Source organism: Atractosteus spatula, chromosome 5 (genome assembly GCF_055471065.1).
Source record: "Atractosteus spatula isolate fAtrSpa1 chromosome 5, fAtrSpa1.hap1, whole genome shotgun sequence".
Taxonomy (NCBI): domain Eukaryota; kingdom Metazoa; phylum Chordata; class Actinopteri; order Semionotiformes; family Lepisosteidae; genus Atractosteus; species Atractosteus spatula.
The window spans coordinates 11476378-11498614 of record NC_142710.1 but is presented as its reverse complement, the minus strand read 5'-3'; the positions used below and the strand labels follow the sequence as shown (position 1 = coordinate 11498614).

Here is a 22237-nt window from a genome sequence, read left to right as displayed (position 1 = left end):
TCTCCGTTCCCCTTACAGGAGTCTCGAGTCTCATACAACAAGTCTGCCGTCTGACAAAGGGGCTCCGCCTTCTCAACCTCTCCAAGACCTCGCTGACGTCAAAAGGTCACTGTTGATTTCTGTGCTGGGTATAGTCCCAGAACCTGCATTTAGGGTCTCATGCCAATTAATTGAGTTTCACAATGGTATTGCTTTAGCTCCATTAGAAGAATATACAGAGTATATTGGGTTTTGCATTAATCTCTCTGTGTGAGGGGTGTCTCTAGGGTCTATATTAGGGTCTGTATTAATCCCTCTGTGTGAGGAGTGTCTCTAAAGTCTATATTAGGGTCTGTATTAATCTCTCTATGTGAGGAGTATCTCTACGGTCTATATTAATGTGAGGTGTGTTTCTAGGGTCCATATTAAGGTCTCTGTCTTTCTACAGGTGTGGTGTCTCTCTCTCAGGCTCTCTGCTCCAATGAGGAGTTTTCCAGTTCCCTCCTCCATCTGGATCTCAGTAAGAATCCCGGGATTCTGGCTGGAGAGGAGGCAGCGGTGAGAATTATGCAGATCCCATGAGCTAGACCTGTGTCCTGCTTGTCTGTTCCAGTACTCTACTGTAGTCTTCCTCCTGCTCTAATACCTGAGAGTTAACCACCCAGAATTCCTCACAGTAACGTCAGTCCAGTACAGGCATGACCAGACCTCTTCATCAACACTCTGGGTTCTGATCTGTGTCTGTCTGTCCCTGCAGAACCTCTACCTGTTCCTGGCTCAGCCCAACTGCCTGGTCCATTTGGACCTGTCCGGCACCGACTGCGCTGTGGACACGGTGAGTGGGCACTGGGGAGGTTGGACTTGGTTCTGGTGTTCTGGCAGGGGGGCGTGGACCTGTCTCCTGGTCAGCGGGTGGAGTGGCTGTGATCTGTATGGGCCGTTGCAGGACCGACTCCGGGTCGGTACTGTTCAGTCCGAAAGCGCTCTCACACCCAGGCTGGCTTTCGGAGTGGTTTCTGGGCGTGACAACAGAGGAATCACTGGAACTAGAAGGTGGTCTGGGGGCGGCAGGGGGAGGTACAGTTCTCCGCAGCGCCGGGCCCCTGGGTTCGATTCCAGATCTGTCTGTGTGGAGCTTGCACGTTCTCCCCGTGTTCTCCTGGGTTAATTTTGAAAGAATGGGTCCTGGTGTGAATGTGCTTCTGTGTGTGTTTGTGCCTTGTGTGTGTGTGTGTGTGTGTGTGTGTGTGTGTGTGTGTGTGTGTGTGTGTGTGTGTGTGTGTGTGTGTCCAGGCTGTACCCTGTCTCTGTGTCTGGTGTGTGTGTGTCTCTGTGTCCAGGCTCAACCCAGTCTCTGTGTGTGTGTGTGTGAAGGAGTGTGTGTGAGTGTGTGAGTGTGTGAGTGTGTGAGTGTGTGTGAGTGTGTGAGTGTGCGCCCAGGCTGTACCCTGTCTCTGTGTCTGGTGTGTGTCTGGTGTGTGTCTGGTGTGTGTCTGGTGTGTCTGGTGTGTCTGGTGTGTCTGGTGTGTGTGTGTGTGTGTGTGTGTGTGTGTGTGTGTGGGTGGGTGTCTTTGTCAGGCTTGCTGGGATCAGCTCCAGCTCCCCTGCGACTCTGTGCTGGATAAATCTGTCAGAAGATGGCCGCTGCATGGCTGCTGCATGGCCGCTGTTGTGCTGTCCGGGCCGGAGTGGGAATTCTGGGGAAGCATGTTTCTCACAGAGCGTCGCTGCCTCTGTCTGTCTCAGCTGTTCGGCGCCCTGCTCAGAGGCTGCTGCGCCGACCTCTCCCACCTGAACCTCTCCAGGAACACCTTCTCCCACAAGTAAGACAGCCGCCGGCGCCACCCCCTGGTCACCGCCAGCGCGGGGTCACGCGCCGCGCGCTCAGACCTGTCCTCTCCCTGCAGGAGGGCCAAGGAGACTCTGCCCTCCTTCCGGCAGTTCTTCAGCTCCGCCTTCAGCCTCGCCCACGTCAGCCTGGCGGGGATGAGACTGCCCCCCGAAGCCCTCAGGTAGGAAACTTGGCCTCGTGCTGGGGTCTGCCGACCCCCCCTCTTCTCCAGTGGGGCGGCACGAGACGCCGGAGCCGAAATTGCCGATGAGCGGCCACAGCTTCTTAACTTGGGAGGTGTTACCGATTCAATTGTAATGCTTCTGGCCAGTTGGAAAATGGAGCCAAAATGGTGGCTATGTGCATGCAGTTTCCCTTTCGGCTCTGAAGTAGCCTGTCTTTCTCATTAGGATTGATGGTGATTTTTATCTAGAATGTCTGAAAGGGTGTTGCTTTCATATTATCCTGATACTTCTTGGTGTCTCTCTTTCCTCCCTTGCTGTCCTCTCTCTCAGGGCTCTCTTTCTAGGCCTGTCCTCGAACCCTCATGTCAATGATCTTCACCTGGATATCAGTGGCTGTGAGGTACCTGACTCTGTCTCACCATGTCCCTGTCTCTCTCTCTGTCTGTCTGTCTCGCTGTGCCTGTCTGTCAGTTTCTCTGTGCCGCTGTGTCTGTCTGCCTATGTGTGTGGCTGTGTCTGTCTGTCTCTGTGTGACCCTGTGTCTGCCTGCTTGTCTGTCTCTCTGTGTGCCACTGTGTCTGTCTGCCTGCTTGTCTGTCTCTCTGTGTGCTGCTGTGTCTGTCTGTCTGTCTGTCTGTCTGCCTGCCTGCCTGTCTGTCTGTCTCTCTTTGACCCGCTGTGTCTGTATGCCTGCTGGTCTGTCTCTCTGTGTGACCCTGTGTCTCTCTGCCTGCCTGCCTATCTGTGACCCTGTGTCTGTCTGTCTGTCTGTCTGTCTGTCTGTCTGTCTGTCTGTCTGTCTGTCTGTCTGTCTGTCTGTCTGTCTGTCACTGTACCTACTGTGTCACAAGGTCCTAACTGCAACAATGTGTGTACATGTGTGAGTGTGTGTTGCATGTGTATACACATGTGTGTGTTGTCTGAGTCTTTCCTCACAATCATCAGAGGGAATGTGTGTTATTCTGCCCCTCTCCATCATTCTCTCTCGTCTCTCTTTCTCCTTCTCTCTCTCTACCCCTCTGTTCCCTGTCTCTCTCCTCTCTCTCCCTCTCTGTTACCTGTCTCTCTCTCTCCTCTCTTTCCCTCTCTGTTCCCTGTTTCTCTCTCTCCTCTCTCTCCCCCACTGTTCCCTGTCTCTCTCTCCCCCTCTGTTCCCTGTCTCTCTCTCTCCTCTCACTCCCCCTCTGTTCCCTGTCTCTCTCTCGCTCCCCCTCTATTCCCTGTCTCTCTCTCACTCACCCTCTGTTCCCTGTCTCTCTCGCTCCTCTCTCTCCCTCTCTGTTCCCTGTCTCTCTCGCTCCTCTCTCCCCCTCTGTTCCCTGTCTCTCTCTCGCTCCTCTCTCTCCCCCTCTGTTCCCTGTCTCTCTCGCTCCTCTCTCTCCCCCTCTGTTCCGTCTCTCTCGCTCCTCTCTCTCCCCCTCTGTTCCATCTCTCTCGCTCCTCTCTCCCTCTCTGTTCCCTGTCTCTCTCTCTCCCCCTCTGTTCCCTGTCTCTCTCTCTCCTCCCCTCTGTTCCCTGTCTCTCTCTCTCCCCCTCTGTTCTCTGTCTCTCTCTCCTCTCTCTCTCCCCCTCTGTTCCCTGTCTCTCTCTCTCCCTCTCTGTTCCCTGTCTCTCTCTCCTCTCTCTCCCCCTCTGTTCCCTGTCTCTCTCTCTCCCCCTCTGTTCCCTGTCTCTCTCGCTCCTCTCTCTCCCTCTCTGTTCCCTGTCTCTCTCTCTCCCTCTCTGTTCCCTGTCTCTCTCTCTCCCCCTCTGTTCCCTGTCTCTCTCTCTCCTCCCCTCTGTTCCCTGTCTCTCTCGATCCTCTCTCTCCCCCTCTGTTCCCTGTCTCTCTCTCTCCTCTCTCTCTCCCTCTGTTCCCTGTCTCTCTCGATCCTCTCTCTCTACCCCTCTGTTCCCTGTCTCTCTCTCTCCCCCTCTGTTCCCTGTCTTTCTCTCGCTCCTCTCTCTCCCCCTCTGTTCCCTGTCTCTCTCTCTCTCCCTCTGTTCCCTGTCTCTCTCTCTCCTCTCTCTCTCCCTCTGTTCCCTGTCTCTCTCGATCCTCTCTCTCTACCCCTCTGTTCCCTGTCTCTCTCTCTCCCCCTCTGTTCCCTGTCTCTCTCTCGCTCCTCTCTCTCCCCCTCTGTTCCCTGTCTCTCTCGCTCCTCTCTCTCCCCCTCTGTTCCCTGTCTCTCTCTCTCTCCCTCTGTTCCCTGTCTCTCTCTCTCCCCCTCTGTTCCCTGTCTCTCTCTCTCCTCTCTCTCTCTCCACTCTCTATTCCTCACCTCTCTCTCTCAGCTCAGGTCTGCAGGAGCCTCGGTCATCCAGGAGCTGTTTCCCAGAGTCTCTTCAGTCGGCACCCTGGACATCTCCGACAATGGTGAGACCATCGTCTTCATCATCCACAGTGATAATGTTCCTGTCTGTCACGGGGACCCCTCAGACAAAAGATAAGGAAAATAACTCGATGACGAGGTCACTGAAGATGCGCAGTGGAGTGGTGTTGAACACAAAGGGGCCCGGGTTTGAATCTGGACTGGGGCATCTGTCTGGGTGGAGTCTGCATGTTCCTCTGCCCCCATTCCGTGTTCATGAAGAGCAGCAGTGGGCTTCTCTGTGGGGGTACACATTGAGGAACCTCTCTGCAGGGAGGTGGGGGTGTCCTGACCTCTCTGGGTGGGCTTCTCTGTGGGGGTTAAGACTGAGGCTCCTGTCTGCAGGGGGGTGGGGGTGTCCTGACCTCTTGACCTGAGTGCAGCAGGTGGGTAACTGTCTGCTCTGTGAATCTGTCGACTGGCCAGGGCTGGACCTGGACCTGCTGACGGTGATCCCGGCCCTATCCAGGCACCCCTCCCTCAAGCACCTGCTGATCGGCAAGAACTTCAACATCAAGAACAGGTCTGTGGCTGGGGCCCTGTGTGCCTGGCTGTGAGGGGGCGTGTCTGTCTGTGTGAGCCTGGCTGTGAGGGGGCGTGGCTCTGTGTGTGGGCCTGGCTGTGAGGGGGCGTGTCTGTCTGTGTGACCCTGGCTGTGAGGGGGCGTGGCTCTGTGTGTGAGCCTGGCTGTGAAGGGGCGTGGCTCTGTGTGTGGGCCTGGCTGTGAGGGGGCGTGGCTCTGTGTGTGGGCCTGGCTATGAGGGGGCGTGTCTGTCTGTGTGAGCCTGGCTCTGAGGGGGTGTGGCTCTGTGTGTGAGCCTGGCTGTGAGGGGGCGTGTCTGTCTGTGTGAGCCTGGCTGCAAGGGGGCGTGGCTCTGTGTGTGAGCCTGGCTGTGAAGGGGTGTGGTTCTGTGTGTGGGTCTGGCTGTGAGGGGGTGTGGCTCTGTGTGTGGGCCTGGCTGTGAGGGGGCGTGTCTGTCTGTGTGAGCCTGGCTGTGAGGGGGCGTGTCTGTCTGTGTGAGCCTGGCTGTGAGGGGGCGTGGCTCTGTGTGTGGGTCTGGCTGTGAGGGGGTGTGGCTCTGTGTGTGGGCCTGGCTGTGAGGGGGCGTGGCTCTGTGTGTGAGCCTGGCTTTGAGGGGGCGTGGCTCTGTGTGTGGGCCTGGCTGTGAGGGGGCGTGTCTGTCTGTGTGAGCCTGGCTGTGAGGGGGCGTGGCTCTGTGTGTGGGCCTGGCTGTGAGGGGGCGTGGCTCTGTGTGTGGGCCTGGCTATGAGGGGGCGTGTCTGTCTGTGTGAGCCTGGCTCTGAGGGGGTGTGGCTCTGTGTGTGAGCCTGGCTGCAAGGGGGCGTGTCTGTCTGTGTGAGCCTGGCTGCAAGGGGGCGTGGCTCTGTATGTGAGCCTGGCTGTGAAGGGGTGTGGTTCTGTGTGTGGGTCTGGCTGTGAGGGGGTGTGGCTCTGTGTGTGGGCCTGGCTGTGAGGGGGCGTGTCTGTCTGTGTGAGCCTGGCTGCAAGGGGGCGTGGCTCTGTGTGTGAGCCTGGCTGTGAGGGGGCGTGGCTCTGTGTGTGGGTCTGGCTGTGAGGGGGTGTGGCTCTGTGTGTGGGCCTGGCTCTGAGGGGGCGTGGCTCTGTGTGTGAGCCTGGCTTTGAGGGGGCGTGGCTCTGTGTGTGGGCCTGGCTGTGAGGGGGCGTGTCTGTCTGTGTGAGCCTGGCTGTGAGGGGGCGTGGCTCTGTGTGTGGGCCTGGCTGTGAGGGGGCGTGGCTCTGTATAATCAGTGTGACTGGGTGCAAGTCTGACTCTGTTGTTCTCACAGGGCTCTGGATGAAATTTTGCAGAAGCTTGTGCAGTTGATACAGGAAGAAGAATGTGTGAGTAACCATTTAATTTTTAATTACTGTAGTGTCCAGTCAGTCAGTGTGTCTGTATGAACCCCTCTCTCTCAGTGCAGTGTTAATGTACTGGAGTGTCCAGTCAGTCAGTGTGTCTGTACGAACCCCTCTCTCTCAGTGCAGTGTTAATGTACTGGAGTGTCCAGTCAGTCAGTGTGTCTGTATTAACCCCTCTCTCTCAGTGCAGTGTTAATGTACTGGAGTGTCCAGTCAGTCAGTGTGTCTGTATGAACCCCTCTCTCTCAGTGCAGTGTTAATGTACTGGAGTGTCCAGTCAGTGTGTCTGTATGAACCCCTCTCTCTCAGTGCAGTGTTAATGTACTGGAGTGTCCAGTCAGTGTGTCTGTATGAACCCCTCTCTCTCAGTGCAGTGTTAATGTACTGGAGTGTCCAGTCAGTCAGTGTGTCTGTATGAACCCCTCTCTCTCAGTGCAGTGTTAATGTACTGGAGTGTCCAGTCAGTCAGTGTGTCTGTATGAACCCCTCTCTCTCAGTGCAGTGTTACTGTACTGGAGTGTCCAGTCAGTGTGTCTGTATGAACCCCTCTCTCTCAGTGCAGTGTTAATGTACTGGAGTGTCCAGTCAGTCAGTGTGTCTGTATGAACCCCTCTCTCTCAGTGCAGTGTTAATGTACTGGAGTGTCCAGTCAGTGTGTCTGTATGAACCCCTCTCTCTCAGTGCAGTGTTAATGTACTGGAGTGTCCAGTCAGTCAGTGTGTCTGTATGAACCCCTCTCTCTCAGTGCAGTGTTAATGTACTGGAGTGTCCAGTCAGTGTGTCTGTATGAACCCCTCTCTCTCAGTGCAGTGTTAATGTACTGGAGTGTCCAGTCAGTCAGTGTGTCTGTATGAACCCCTCTCTCTCAGTGCAGTGTTAATGTACTGGAGTGTCCAGTCAGTGTGTCTGTATGAACCCCTCTCTCTCAGTGCAGTGTTAATGTACTGGAGTGTCCAGTCAGTCAGTGTGTCTGTATGAACCCCTCTCTCTCAGTGCAGTGTTAATGTACTGGAGTGTCCAGTCAGTGTGTCTGTATGAACCCCTCTCTCTCAGTGCAGTGTTAATGTACTGGAGTGTCCAGTCAGTCAGTGTGTCTGTATTAACCCCTCTCTCTCTCTCTCAGTCCCTGCAGTCCCTCTCTCTCACCGATTCCCGGCTGCGCTCACGGTGTGCTGTGCTGGTAAACGCACTGGGCAGCAACGCCTGTCTGAAGAAGGTGGACCTGAGTGGAAACGGCATGGAAGACATTGGGGCCAAGATGCTGAGCAAAGCCCTGCAGATCAACACCACTCTGAGGTCAGGGCACTGGTGCTCTGAGAGAGAGAGACAGGGCACTGGTGCTCTGAGAGAGAGAGAGACAGGGCACTGGTGCTCTGAGAGAGAGAGAGACAGGGCACTGGTGCTCTGAGAGAGAGAGACGGGGCACTGGTGCTCTGAGAGAGAGAGAGACAGGGCACTGGTGCTCTGAGAGAGAGAGACAGGGCACTGGTGCTCTGAGAGAGAGAGACAGGGCACTGCTGCTCTGAGAGAGAGAGACAGGGCACTGTTGCTCTGAGAGAGAGAGACAGGGCACTGGTGCTCTGAGAGAGAGAGACAGGGCACTGCTGCTCTGAGAGAGAGAGAGAGACAGGGCACTGCTGCTCTGAGAGAGAGAGACAGGGCACTGGTGCTCTGAGAGAGAGAGAGAGACAGGGCACTGGTGCTCTGAGAGAGAGAGAGAGAGAGACAGGGCACTGTTGCTCTGAGAGAGAGAGAGACAGGGCACTGGTGCTCTGAGAGAGAGAGACAGGGCACTGCTGCTCTGAGAGAGAGAGACAGGGCACTGTTGCTCTGAGAGAGAGAGACAGGGCACTGCTGCTCTGAGAGAGAGAGACAGGGCACTGCTGCTCTGAGAGAGAGAGAGACAGGGCACTGGTGCTCTGAGAGAGAGAGAGAGACAGGGCACTGGTGCTCTGAGAGAGAGAGAGAGACAGGGCACTGGTGCTCTGAGAGAGAGAGAGAGAGAGACAGGGCACTGCTGCTCTGAGAGAGAGAGAGAGAGACAGGGCACTGCTGCTCTGAGAGAGAGAGAGAGAGAGACAGGGCACTGCTGCTCTGAGAGAGAGAGAGAGAGAGAGACAGGGCACTGCTGCTCTGAGAGAGAGAGAGACAGAGAGAGAGAGAGAGACAGGGCACTGCAGTTCTGAGAGAGAGAGAGAGAGAGAGAGAGAGAGACAGGGCACTGCTGCTCTGAGAGAGAGAGAGAGAGAGACAGGGCACTGCTGCTCTGAGAGAGAGAGAGAGAGGACAGGGCACTGCTGCTCTGAGAGAGAGAGAGAAGAGAGACAGGGCACTGCTGCTCTGAGAGAGAGAGAGAGAGACAGGGCACTGCTGCTCTGAGAGAGAGAGAGAGAGACAGGGCACTGCTGCTCTGAGAGAGAGAGAGAGAGAGACAGGGCACTGCTGCTCTGAGAGAGAGAGAGAGAGACAGGGCACTGCTGCTCTGAGAGAGAGAGAGAGAGAGACAGGGCACTGCTGCTCTGAGAGAGAGAGAGAGAGACAGGGCACTGCTGCTCTGAGAGAGAGAGAGACAGAGAGAGAGAGAGAGACAGGGCACTGTTGCTCTGAGAGAGAGAGAGAGAGAGAGAGAGACAGGGCACTGCTGCTCTGAGAGAGAGAGAGAGAGACAGGGCACTGCTGCTCTGAGAGAGAGAGAGAGAGAGACAGGGCACTGCTGCTCTGAGAGAGAGAGAGAGAGACAGGGCACTGCTGCTCTGAGAGAGAGAGAGACAGAGAGAGAGAGAGAGACAGGGCACTGTTGCTCTGAGAGAGAGAGAGAGAGAGAGAGAGACAGGGCACTGCTGCTCTGAGAGAGAGAGAGAGAGAGACAGGGCACTGCTGCTCTGAGAGAGAGAGAGAGACAGGGCACTGCTGCTCTGAGAGAGAGAGAGAGAGACAGGGCTCTGCTGCTCTGAGAGAGAGAGAGAGAGACAGGGCACTGCTGCTCTGAGAGAGAGAGAGAGAGAGAGAGACAGGGCACTGCTGCTCTGAGAGAGAGAGAGACAGGGCACTGCTGCTCTGAGAGAGAGAGAGAGAGAGAGACAGGGCACTGCTGCTCTGAGAGAGAGAGAGAGAGACAGGGCACTGCTGCTCTGAGAGAGAGAGAGAGAGACAGGGCACTGCTGCTCTGAGAGAGAGAGAGAGAGAGACAGGGCACTGCTGCTCTGAGAGAGAGAGACAGGGCACTGCTGCTCTGAGAGAGAGAGAGAGAGACAGGGCACTGCTGCTCTGAGAGAGAGAGACAGGGCACTGCTGCTCTGAGAGAGAGAGAGAGAGAGAGAGAGACAGGGCACTGCTGCTCTGAGAGAGAGAGAGAGACAGGGCACTGCTGCTCTGAGAGAGAGAGAGAGAGAGACAGGGCACTGCTGCTCTGAGAGAGAGAGAGAGAGACAGGGCACTGCTGCTCTGAGAGAGAGAGAGAGAGACAGGGCACTGCTGCTCTGAGAGAGAGAGAGAGAGAGACAGGGCACTGCTGCTCTGAGAGAGAGAGAGAGAGACAGGGCACTGTTGCTCTGAGAGAGAGAGAGACAGGGCACTGCTGCTCTGAGAGAGAGAGAGACAGGGCACTGCTGCTCTGAGAGAGAGAGAGAGACAGGGCACTGCTGCTCTGAGAGAGAGAGAGACAGGGCACTGTTGCTCTGAGAGAGAGAGAGAGAGAGAGAGAGAGAGAGAGACAGGGCACTGGTGCTCTGAGAGAGAGAGAGACAGGGCACTGCTGCTCTGAGAGAGAGAGAGAGACAGGGCACTGCTGCTCTGAGAGAGAGAGAGAGAGACAGAGAGAGAGAGAGAGAGACAGGGCACTGGTGCTCTGAGAGAGAGAGAGACAGGGCACTGCTGCTCTGAGAGAGAGAGACAGGGCACTGCTGCTCTGAGAGAGAGAGAGAGAGAGACAGGGCACTGCTGCTCTGAGAGAGAGAGAGAGAGACAGGGCACTGCTGCTCTGAGAGAGAGAGAGAGAGAGACAGGGCACTGTTGCTCTGAGAGAGAGAGAGAGACAGGGCACTGTTGCTCTGAGAGAGAGAGAGAGAGAGAGAGACAGGGCACTGCTGCTCTGAGAGAGAGAGAGACAGGGCACTGCTGCTCTGAGAGAGAGAGAGAGAGAGACAGGGCACTGGTGCTCTGAGAGAGAGAGAGAGAGACAGGGCACTGGTGCTCTGAGAGAGAGAGAGAGAGACAGGGCACTGCTGCTCTGAGAGAGAGAGAGAGAGAGACAGGGCACTGCTGCTCTGAGAGAGAGAGACAGGGCACTGCTGCTCTGAGAGAGAGAGAGAGAGACAGGGCACTGCTGCTCTGAGAGAGAGAGAGAGAGAGACAGGGCACTGGTGCTCTGAGAGAGAGAGAGAGAGAGAGACAGGGCACTGCTGCTCTGAGAGAGAGAGAGACAGGGCACTGCTGCTCTGAGAGAGAGAGAGAGAGACAGGGCACTGTTGCTCTGAGAGAGAGAGAGAGAGAGACAGGGCACTGCAGTTCTGAGAGAGAGAGAGAGAGAGAGAGAGAGACAGGGCACTGCTGCTCTGAGAGAGAGAGAGAGAGACAGGGCACTGCTGCTCTGAGAGAGAGAGAGAGAGAGACAGGGCACTGCTGCTCTGAGAGAGAGAGAGAGAGACAGGGCACTGCTGCTCTGAGAGAGAGAGAGAGAGAGAGACAGGGCGCTGCTGCTCTGAGAGAGAGAGAGAGAGAGACAGGGCACTGCTGCTCTGAGAGAGAGAGACAGGGCACTGCTGCTCTGAGAGAGAGAGAGAGAGACAGGGCACTGCTGCTCTGAGAGAGAGAGACAGGGCACTGCTGCTCTGAGAGAGAGAGAGACAGGGCACTGCTGCTCTGAGAGAGAGAGAGAGAGAGACAGGGCACTGCTGCTCTGAGAGAGAGAGAGAGAGAGACAGGGCACTGGTGCTCTGAGAGAGAGAGAGACAGGGCACTGCTGCTCTGAGAGAGAGAGAGACAGGGCACTGCTGCTCTGAGAGAGAGAGACAGGGCACTGCTGCTCTGAGAGAGAGAGAGAGAGACAGGGCACTGCTGCTCTGAGAGAGAGAGAGAGAGACAGGGCACTGGTGCTCTGAGAGAGAGAGAGAGAGACAGGGCACTGCTGCTCTGAGAGAGAGAGAGAGAGAGAGACAGGGCACTGCTGCTCTGAGAGAGAGAGAGAGAGACAGGGCACTGCTGCTCTGAGAGAGAGAGACAGGGCACTGCTGCTCTGAGAGAGAGAGAGAGAGAGACAGGGCACTGGTGCTCTGAGAGAGAGAGAGAGAGAGAGACAGGGCACTGGTGCTCTGAGAGAGAGAGAGAGAGAGAGACAGGGCACTGCTGCTCTGAAGAGAGAGAGAGAGACAGGGCACTGCTGCTCTGAGAGAGAGAGAGAGAGACAGGGCACTGCTGCTCTGAGAGAGAGAGAGAGAGAGACAGGGCACTGTTGCTCTGAGAGAGAGAGAGAGAGACAGGGCACTGCTGCTCTGAGAGAGAGAGAGAGAGAGAGACAGGGCACTGCTGCTCTGAGAGAGAGAGAGAGAGACAGGGCACTGGTGCTCTGAGAGAGAGAGAGAGAGACAGGGCACTGCAGCTCTGAGAGAGAGAGAGAGAGAGAGAGAGACAGGGCACTGTTGCTCTGAGAGAGAGAGAGAGACAGGGCACTGCTGCTCTGAGAGAGAGAGAGAGACAGGGCACTGCTGCTCTGGGAGGGAGAGAGAGACAGGGCACTGCTGCTCTGAGAGAGAGAGAGACAGGGCACTGCTGCTCTGAGAGAGAGAGAGAGAGACAGGAGAGAGGAGAGAGACAGGGCACTGCTGCTCTGAGAGAGAGAGAGAGAGAGACAGGGCACTGCTGCTCTGAGAGAGAGAGAAGAGACAGGGCACTGCTGCTCTGAGAGAGAGAGAGACAGGGCACTGGTGCTCTGAGAGAGAGAGAGAGAGACAGGGCACTGCTGCTCTGAGAGAGAGAGAGAGACAGGGCACTGCTGCTCTGAGAGAGAGAGAGACAGGGCACTGGTGCTCTGAGAGAGAGAGAGAGAGACAGGGCACTGCTGCTCTGAGAGAGAGAGAGAGAGACAGGGCACTGCTGCTCTGAGAGAGAGAGAGAGAGACAGGGCACTGCTGCTCTGAGAGAGAGAGTGAGAGAGAGAGAGAGAGAGACAGGGCACTGCTGCTCTGAGAGAGAGAGAGAGAGACAGGGCACTGTTGCTCTGAGAGAGAGAGAGAGAGAGACAGGGCACTGCAGCTCTGAGAGAGAGAGAGAGAGACAGGGCCACGAGACAGGGCACTGCTGCTCTGAGAGAGAGAGAGACAGGGCACTGCTGCTCTGAGAGAGAGAGAGAGAGAGACAAGGGCACTGCTGCTCTGAGAGAGAGAGAGAGAGACAGGGCACTGCTGCTCTGAGAGAGAGAGAGAGAGAGAGAGAGAGAGGGCACTGCTGCTCTGAGAGAGAGAGAGAGAGACAGGGCACTGCTGCTCTGAGAGAGAGAGAGACAGGGCACTGTTGCTCTGAGAGAGAGAGAGAGAGACAGGGCACTGCTGCTCTGAGAGAGAGAGAGAGAGAGACAGGGCACTGGTGCTCTGAGAGAGAGAGAGAGAGAGAGAGAGAGAGACAGGGCACTGCTGCTCTGAGAGAGAGAGAGAGAGAGACAGGGCACTGGTGCTCTGAGAGAGAGAGAGACAGGGCACTGCTGCTCTGAGAGAGAGAGAGAGAGAGACAGGGCACTGTTGCTCTGAGAGAGAGAGACAGGGCACTGCTGCTCTGAGAGAGAGAGAGACAGGGCACTGGTGCTCTGACAGAGAGAGAGAGAGACAGGGCACTGCTGCTCTGAGAGAGAGAGTGAGAGAGAGAGAGAGAGAGACAGGGCACTGCTGCTCTGAGAGAGAGGAGAGAGAGAGAGACAGGGCACTGCTGCTCTGGAGAGAGAGAGAGAGACAGGGCACTGCTGCTCTGAGAGAGAGAGAGACAGGGCACTGCTGCTCTGAGAGAGAGAAGAGAGAGACAGGGCACTGTGCTCTGAGAGAGAGAGAGAGAGAGAGACAGGGCACTGCTGCTCTGAGAGAGAGAGAGAGAGACAGGGCACTGTTGCTCTGAGAGAGAGAGAGAGAGACAGGGCACTGTTGCTCTGAGAGAGAGAGAGAGGACAGGGCACTGCTGCTCTGAGAGAGAGAGAGAGAGAGAGACAGGGCACTGCTGCTCTGAGAGAGAGAGAGAGAGAGACAGGGCACTGCTGCTCTGAGAGAGAGAGAGAGAGACAGGGCACTGCTGCTCTGAGAGAGAGAGAGAGAGAGAGACAGGGCACTGCTGCTCTGAGAGAGAGAGACAGGGCACTGCTGCTCTGAGAGAGAGAGAGACAGGGCACTGCTGCTCTGAGAGAGAGAGAGAGAGAGAGACAGGGCACTGCTGCTCTGAGAGAGAGAGAGAGAGACAGGGCACTGCTGCTCTGAGAGAGAGAGAGAGACAGGGCACTGGTGCTCTGAGAGAGAGAGAGAGAGACAGGGCACTGCAGCTCTGAGAGAGAGAGAGAGAGAGACAGGGCACTGTTGCTCTGAGAGAGAGAGACAGGGCACTGCTGCTCTGAGAGAGAGAGAGAGAGACAGGGCACTGTGCTCTGAGAGAGAGAGACAGGGCACTGGCTGCTCTGAGAGAGAGAGAGAGAGAGAGACAGGGCACTGGTGCTCTGAGAGAGAGAGAGAGAGAGAGACAGGGCACTGCTGCTCTGAGAGAGAGAGAGAGAGAGACAGGGCACTGTGCTCTGAGAGAGAGAGAGAGAGACAGGGCACTGCTGCTCTGAGAGAGAGAGAGAGAGACAGGGCACTGCTGCTCTGAGAGAGAGAGAGAGAGACAGGGCACTGGTGCTCTGAGAGAGAAGAGAGAGAGACAGGGCACTGCAGCTCTGAGAGAGAGAGAGAGAGAGAGAGACAGGGCACTGTTGCTCTGAGAGAGAGAGAGAGACAGGGCACTGCTGCTCTGAGAGAGAGAGAGAGAGAGACAGGGCACTGCAGCTCTGGGAGGGAGAGAAAGACAGGGCACTGCTGCTCTGAGAGAGAGAGAGACAGGGCACTGCTGCTCTGAGAGAGAGAGAGAGAGAGACAGGGCACTGTTGCTCTGAGAGAGAGAGACAGGGCACTGCTGCTCTGAGAGAGAGAGAGACAGGGCACTGGTGCTCTGAGAGAGAGAGAGAGAGACAGGGCACTGCTGCTCTGAGAGAGAGAGAGAGACAGGGCACTGCTGCTCTGAGAGAGAGAGAGAGAGAGAGAGAGAGAGAGACAGGGCACTGCTGCTCTGAGAGAGAGAGAGAGAGACAGGGCACTGTTGCTCTGAGAGAGAGAGAGAGAGAGACAGGGCACTGCTGCTCTGAGAGAGAGAGAGAGAGACAGGGCACTGTTGCTCTGAGAGAGAGAGAGGAGAGAGAGACAGGGCACTGCTGCTCTGAGAGAGAGAGAGAGACAGGGCACTGCTGCTCTGAGAGAGAGAGAGACAGGGCACTGCTGCTCTGAGAGAGAGAGAGAGAGAGAGAGAGACAGGGCACTGCTGCTCTGAGAGAGAGAGAGAGAGACAGGGCACTGTTGCTCTGAGAGAGAGAGAGAGAGGACAGGGCACTGTTGCTCTGAGAGAGAGAGAGAGAGACAGGGCTCTGCTGCTCTGAGAGAGAGAGAGAGAGACAGGGCACTGCTGCTCTGAGAGAGAGAGAGAGAGACAGGGCTCTGCTGCTCTGAGAGAGAGAGAGACAGGGCACTGCTGCTCTGAGAGAGAGAGAGAGAGAGAGAGACAGGGCACTGCTGCTCTGAGAGAGAGAGAGAGAGACAGGGCACTGTTGCTCTGAGAGAGAGAGAGAGAGAGACAGGGCACTGCTGCTCTGAGAGAGAGAGAGAGAGACAGGGCACTGCTGCTCTGAGAGAGAGAGAGACAGGGCACTGCTGCTCTGAGAGAGAGAGAGAGAGACAGGGCACTGTTGCTCTGAGAGAGAGAGAGAGAGAGACAGGGCACTGCTGCTCTGGAGAGAGAGAGAGAGAGAGACAGGGCACTGTTGCTCTGAGAGAGAGAGAGAGAGACAGGGCGCTGCTGCTCTGAGAGAGAGAGAGAGAGACAGGGCACTGCTGCTCTGAGAGAGAGAGAGAGAGACAGGGCACTGCTGCTCTGAGAGAGAGAGAGAGAGAGAGACAGGGCACTGCTGCTCTGAGAGAGAGAGAGAGAGACAGGGCACTGTTGCTCTGAGAGAGAGAGAGAGAGACAGGGCGCTGCTGCTCTGAGAGAGAGAGAGAGAGAGACAGGGCACTGCTGCTCTGAGAGAGAGAGAGAGACAGGGCACTGCAGCTCTGAGAGAGAGAGAGACAGGGCACTGCTGCTCTGAGAGAGAGAGAGAGAGAGAGAGAGAGAGACAGGGCACTGCTGCTCTGAGAGAGAGAGAGAGACAGGGCACTGCTGCTCTGAGAGAGAGAGAGAGACAGGGCACTGGTGCTCTGAGAGAGAGAGAGAGAGACAGGGCACTGCAGCTCTGAGAGAGAGAGAGAGAGACAGGGCACTGTTGCTCTGAGAGAGAGAGACAGGGCACTGCTGCTCTGAGAGAGAGAGAGACAGGGCACTGCAGCTCTGAGAGAGAGAGAGAGAGAGAGAGAGACAGGGCACTGGTGCTCTGAGAGAGAGAGAGAGAGACAGGGCACTGTTGCTCTGAGAGAGAGAGAGAGAGACAGGGCACTGTTGCTCTGAAGAGAGAGAGAGAGAGACAGGGCTCTGCTGCTCTGAGAGAGAGAGAGAGAGACAGGGGCACTGCTGCTCTGAGAGAGAGAGAGAGAGGAGAGAGACAGGGCACTGCTGCTCTGAGAGAGAGAGAGACAGGGCACTGCTGCTCTGAGAGAGAGAGAGAGAGACAGGGCACTGCTGCTCTGAGAGAGAGAGAGAGAGACAGGGCACTGCTGCTCTGAGAGAGAGAGACAGGGCACTGCTGCTCTGAGAGAGAGAGAGAGAGACAGGGCACTGCTGCTCTGAGAGAGAGAGACAGGGCACTGCAGCTCTGAGAGAGAGAGAGAGAGACAGGGCACTGGTGCTCTGAGAGAGAGAGAGACAGGGCACTGCTGCTCTGAGAGAGAGAGACAGGGCACTGCTGCTCTGAGAGAGAGAGAGACAGGGCACTGCTGCTCTGAGAGAGAGAGAGAGAGACAGGGCACTGCTGCTCTGAGAGAGAGAGAGACAGGGCACTGCTGCTCTGAGAGAGAGAGAGACAGGGCACTGGTGCTCTGAGAGAGAGAGAGAGACAGGGCACTGTTGCTCTGAGAGAGAGAGAGAGACAGGGCACTGTTGCTCTGAGAGAGAGAGAGAGAGAGAGACAGGGCACTGGTGCTCTGAGAGAGAGAGAGAGACAGGGCACTGCTGCTCTGAGAGAGAGAGACAGGGCACTGCAGCTCTGAGAGAGAGAGAGACAGGGCACTGCTGCTCTGAGAGAGAGAGAGAGAGAGAGAGAGAGAGACAGGGCACTGCTGCTCTGAGAGAGAGAGAGAGACAGGGCACTGCTGCTCTGAGAGAGAGAGAGAGACAGGGCACTGGTGCTCTGAGAGAGAGAGAGAGAGACAGGGCACTGCAGCTCTGAGAGAGAGAGAGAGAGACAGGGCACTGTTGCTCTGAGAGAGAGAGACAGGGCACTGCTGCTCTGAGAGAGAGAGAGACAGGGCACTGCAGCTCTGAGAGAGAGAGGAGAGAGAGAGAGACAGGGCACTGGTGCTCTGAGAGAGAGAGAGAGAGACAGGGCACTGCTTGCTCTGAGAGAGAGAGAGAGAGACAGGGCACTGTTGCTCTGAGAGAGAGAGAGAGAGACAGGGCACTGCTGCTCTGAGAGAGAGAGAGACAGGGCACTGCTGCTCTGAGAGAGAGAGAGAGAGAGACAGGGCACTGCTGCTCTGAGAGAGAGAGAGAGAGACAGGGCACTGCTGCTCTGAGAGAGAGAGACAGGGCACTGCTGCTCTGAGAGAGAGAGAGAGAGACAGGGCACTGCTGCTCTGAGAGAGAGAGACAGGGCACTGCAGCTCTGAGAGAGAGAGAGAGAGACAGGGCACTGGTGCTCTGAGAGAGAGAGAGACAGGGCACTGCTGCTCTGAGAGAGAGAGACAGGGCACTGCTGCTCTGAGAGAGAGAGAGACAGGGCACTGCTGCTCTGAAGAGAGAGAGAGAGACAGGGCACTGCTGCTCTGAGAGAGAGAGAGACAGGGCACTGCTGCTCTGAGAGAGAGAGAGACAGGGCACTGGCTGCTCTGAGAGAGAGAGAGAGACAGGGCACTGCTGCTCTGAGAGAGAGAGAGAGACAGGGCACTGGTGCTCTGAGAGAGAGAGAGAGAGAGAGACAGGGCACTGCTGCTCTGAGAGAGAGAGGAGAGAGACAGGGCACTGTTGCTCTGAGAGAGAGAGAGAGAGACAGGGCACTGCTGCTCTGAGAGAGAGAGAGAGAGACAGGGCACTGGTGCTCTGAGAGAGAGAGAGACAGGGCACTGCAGCTCTGAGAGAGAGAGAGAGAGACAGGGCACTGCTGCTCTGAGAGAGAGAGAGAGAGACAGGGCACTGTTGCTCTGAGAGAGAGAGAGAGAGAGACAGGGCACTGTTGCTCTGAGAGAGAGAGACAGGGCACTGCTGCTCTGAGAGAGAGAGAGAGAGACAGGGCACTGCTGCTCTGAGAGAGAGAGAGAGAGAGAGGGCACTGGTGCTCTGAGAGAGAGAGAGAGAGACAGGGCACTGCTGCTCTGAGAGAGAGAGAGAGAGACAGGGCACTGCTGCTCTGAGAGAGAGAGAGAGAGACAGGGCACTGCTGCTCTGAGAGAGAGAGAGAGAGACAGGGCACTGCTGCTCTGAGAGAGAGAGAGAGAGAGACAGGGCACTGCTGCTCTGAGAGAGAGAGAGAGAGACAGGGCACTGCTGCTCTGAGAGAGAGAGAGAGAGAGAGAGACAGGGCACTGCTGCTCTGAGAGAGAGAGAGAGAGACAGGGCACTGTTGCTCTGAGAGAGAGAGAGAGAGACAGGGCACTGTTGCTCTGAGAGAGAGAGAGAGAGAGACAGGGCAACTGGTGCTCTGAGAGAGAGAGAGAGACAGGGCACTGCTGCTCTGAGAGAGAGAGAGACAGGGCACTGCTGCTCTGAGAGAGAGAGAGAGAGAGAGAGACAGGGCACTGCTGCTCTGAGAGAGAGAGAGAGACAGGGCACTGCTGCTCTGAGAGAGAGAGAGAGAGACAGGGCACTGCTGCTCTGAGAGAGAGAGAGAGAGAGAGACAGGGCACTGGTGCTCTGAGAGAGAGAGAGACAGGGCACTGCTGCTCTGAGAGAGAGAGAGAGACAGAGCACTGTTGCTCTGAGAGAGAGAGACAGGGCACTGGTGCTCTGAGAGAGAGAGACAGGGCACTGCTGCTCTGAGAGAGAGAGAGAGAGACAGGGCACTGCTGCTCTGAGAGAGAGAGACAGGGCACTGCTGCTCTGAGAGAGAGAGAGAGAGACAGGGCACTGCTGCTCTGAGAGAGAGAGACAGGGCACTGCTGCTCTGAGAGAGAGAGAGAGAGACAGGGCACTGCTGCTCTGAGAGAGAGAGACAGGGCACTGCTGCTCTGAGAGAGAGAGAGAGAGAGACAGGGCACTGCTGCTCTGAGGAGAGAGAGAGAGACAGGGCACTGCTGCTCTGAAGAGAGAGAGAGACAGGGCACTGCTGCTCTGAGAGAGAGAGAGACAGGGCACTGCTGCTCTGAGAGAGAGAGAGAGAGACAGGGCACTGCTGCTCTGAGAGAGAGAGAGAGAGAGAGAGCACAGGGCACTGCTGCTCTGAGAGAGAGAGAGAGAGACAGGGCACTGCTGCTCTGAGAGAGAGAGAGAGAGACAGGGCACTGCTGCTCTGAGAGAGAGAGAGAGAGAGACAGGGCACTGCTGCTCTGAGAGAGAGAGAGAGAGACAGGGCACTGCTGCTCTGAGAGAGAGAGAGAAGAGACAGGGCACTGCTGCTCTGAGAGAGAGAGAGAGAGACAGGGCACTGCTGCTCTGAGAGAGAGAGAGAGACAGGGCACTGCTGCTCTGAGAGAGAGAGAGAGAGAGGAGAGAGAGAGAGAGAGAGACAGGGCACTGCTGCTCTGAGAGGAGAGAGAGAGAGAGACAGGGCACTGCTGCTCTGAGAGAGAGAGAGAGAGAGACAGGGCACTGCTGCTCTGAGAGAGAGAGAGAGAGACAGGGCACTGCTGCTCTGAGAGAGAGAGAGAGAGAGACAGGGCACTGCTGCTCTGAGAGAGAGAGGAGAGACAGGGCACTGCTGCTCTGAGAGAGAGAGAGAGAGAGAGAGAGACAGGCACTGCTGCTCTGAGAGAGAGAGAGAGAGACAGGGCACTGCTGCTCTGAGAGAGAGAGAGAGAGACAGGGCACTGTTGCTCTGAGAGGAGAGAGAGAGAGAGAGACAGGGCACTGGTGCTCTGAGAGAGAGAGAGAGACAGGGCACTGCTGCTCTGAGAGAGAGAGAGAGAGAGAGACAGGGCACTGCTGCTCTGAGAGAGAGAGAGAGAGACAGGGCACTGTTGCTCTGAGAGAGAGAGAGAGAGACAGGGCACTGCAGCTCTGAGAGAGAGAGAGAGAGAGAGAGACAGGGCACTGCTGCTCTGAGAGAGAGAGAGAGAGACAGGGCACTGCTGCTCTGAGAGAGAGAGAGAGAGAGACAGGGCACTGCTGCTCTGAGAGAGAGAGAGACAGGGCACTGCTGCTCTGAGAGAGAGAGAGAGACAGGGCACTGCTGCTCTGAGAGAGAGAGACAGGGCACTGTTGCTCTGAGAGAGAGAGACAGGGCACTGCTGCTCTGAGAGAGAGAGAGAGAGACAGGGCACTGCTGCTCTGAGAGAGAGAGACAGGGCACTGCTGCTCTGAGAGAGAGAGAGAGAGACAGGGCACTGCTGCTCTGAGAGAGAAGAGACAGGGCACTGCTGCTCTGAGAGAGAGAGAGAGAGACAGGGCACTGCTGCTCTGAGAGAGAGAGACAGGGCACTGCTGCTCTGAGAGAGAGAGAGAGAGAGACAGGGCACTGGTGCTCTGAGAGAGAGAGAGACAGGGCACTGCTGCTCTGAGAAGAGAGAGACAGGGCACTGCTGCTCTGAGAGAGAGAGAGACAGGGCACTGCTGCTCTGAGAGAGAGAGAGAGACAGGGCCACTGCTGCTCTGAGAGAGAGAGAGAGAGAGACAGGGCACTGCTGCTCTGAGAGAGAGAGACAGGGCACTGCTGCTCTGAGAGAGAGAGAGAGAGACAGGGCACTGCTGCTCTGAGAGAGAGAGAGAGACAGGGCACTGGTGCTCTGAGAGAGAGAGAGAGAGAGAGAGAGACAGGGCACTGCTGCTCTGAGAGAGAGAGAGAGAGAGAGAGAGACAGGGCACTGCTGCTCTGAGAGAGAGAGAGACAGGGCACTGCTGCTCTGAGAGAGAGAGAGAGACAGGGCACTGCTGCTCTGAGAGAGAGAGAGAGAGAGACAGGGCACTGCTGCTCTGAGAGAGAGAGAGAACAGAGGCACTGCTGCTCTGAGACAGAGAGAGAGAGACAGGCACTGTTGCTCTGAGAGAGAGAGAGACAGGGCACTGCTGCTCTGAGAGAGAGAGAGACAGGGCACTGCTGCTCTGAGAGAGAGAGAGAGACAGGGCACTGTTGCTCTGAGAGAGAGAGAGAGACAGGGCACTGTTGCTCTGAGAGAGAGAGAGGAGACAGGGCACTGCTGCTCTGAGAGAGAGAGAGACAGGGCACTGTTGCTCTGAGAGAGAGAAGAGACAGGGCACTGCTGCTCTGAGAGAGAGAGACAGGGCACTGCTGCTCTGAGAGAGAGAGAGAGAGACAGGGCACTGCTGCTCTGAGAGAGAGAGACAGGGCACTGCTGCTCTGAGAGAGAGAGAGAGAGACAGGGCACTGCTGCTCTGAGAGAGAGAGAGAGAGAGGGCACTGCTGCTCTGAGAGAGAGAGGAGAGAGACAGGGCACTGCTGCTCTGAGAGAGAGAGACAGGGCACTGCTGCTCTGAGAGAGAGAGAGAGAGAGACAGGGCACTGGTGCTCTGAGGAGAGAGAGAGAGAGAGACAGGGCACTGCTGCTCTGAGAGAGAGAGAGAGAGACAGGGCACTGCTGCTCTGAGAGAGAGAGAGAGAGAGACAGGGCACTGCTGCTCTGAGAGAGAGAGAGAGAGAGACAGGGCACTGCTGCTCTGAGAGAGAGAGAGAGAGAGACAGGGCACTGCTGCTCTGAGAGAGAGAGAGGACAGGGCACTGCTGCTCTGAGAGAGAGAGAGACAGGGCACTGCTGCTCTGAGAGAGAGAGAGAGACAGGGCACTGCTGCTCTGAGAGAGAGAGAGAGACAGGGAGAGAGAGAGACAGGGCACTGCTGCTCTGAGAGAGAGAGAGAGGACAGGGCACTGCTGCTCTGAGAGAGAGAGAGAGAGACAGGGCACTGCTGCTCTGAGAGAGAGAGAGACAGGGCACTGCTGCTCTGAGAGAGAGAGAGAGAGAGACAGGGGCACTGCTGCTCTGAGAGAGAGAGAGAGAGACAGGGCACTGCTGCTCTGAGAGAGAGAGAGAGAGACAGGGCACTGCAGCTCTGAGAGAAGAGAGAGAGACAGGGCACTGCTGCTCTGAGAGAGAGAGAGAGAGAGACAGGGCACTGGTGCTCTGAGAGAGAGAGAGACAGGGCACTGCTGCTCTGAGAGAGAGAGAGAGACAGGGCACTGTTGCTCTGAGAGAGAGAGAGACAGGGCACTGTTGCTCTGAGAGAGAGAGAGAGACAGGGCACTGCTGCTCTGAGAGAGAGAGAGATGCTGCCGAGAGAGAGACAGGGCACTGCTGCTCTGAGAGAGAGAGAGAGACAGGGCACTGCTGCTCTGAGAGAGAGAGAGACAGGGCACTGTTGCTCTGAGAGAGAGAGAGAGAGACAGGGCACTGCTGCCTCTGAGAGAGAGAGAGACAGGGCACTGCTGCTCTGAGAGAGAGAGACAGGGCACTGCTGCTCTGAGAGAGAGAGAGACAGGGCACTC

General features: G+C 56.5%; 1 protein-coding gene across 1 annotated transcript in view; it reads left to right on the top strand.

The window, feature by feature from the left end:
* Positions 1 to 7574, top strand: part of LOC148834087 (capping protein, Arp2/3 and myosin-I linker protein 3-like) — a 30583-nt gene extending 23009 nt beyond the window's left edge. Inside the window, exons 12-22 of the mRNA XM_088915743.1 lie at positions 19 to 105; positions 428 to 537; positions 737 to 814; positions 1726 to 1802; positions 1887 to 1991; positions 2326 to 2395; positions 4270 to 4351; positions 4773 to 4869; positions 6156 to 6210; positions 7352 to 7524; positions 7559 to 7574. Of these exons, the coding sequence (XP_088771869.1) occupies positions 19 to 105; positions 428 to 537; positions 737 to 814; positions 1726 to 1802; positions 1887 to 1991; positions 2326 to 2395; positions 4270 to 4351; positions 4773 to 4869; positions 6156 to 6210; positions 7352 to 7524; positions 7559 to 7574 (950 nt within the window). The remainder of the gene's footprint in view (positions 1 to 18; positions 106 to 427; positions 538 to 736; positions 815 to 1725; positions 1803 to 1886; positions 1992 to 2325; positions 2396 to 4269; positions 4352 to 4772; positions 4870 to 6155; positions 6211 to 7351; positions 7525 to 7558) is intronic.
* The last annotated feature ends 14663 nt before the right edge of the window (positions 7575 to 22237 follow it).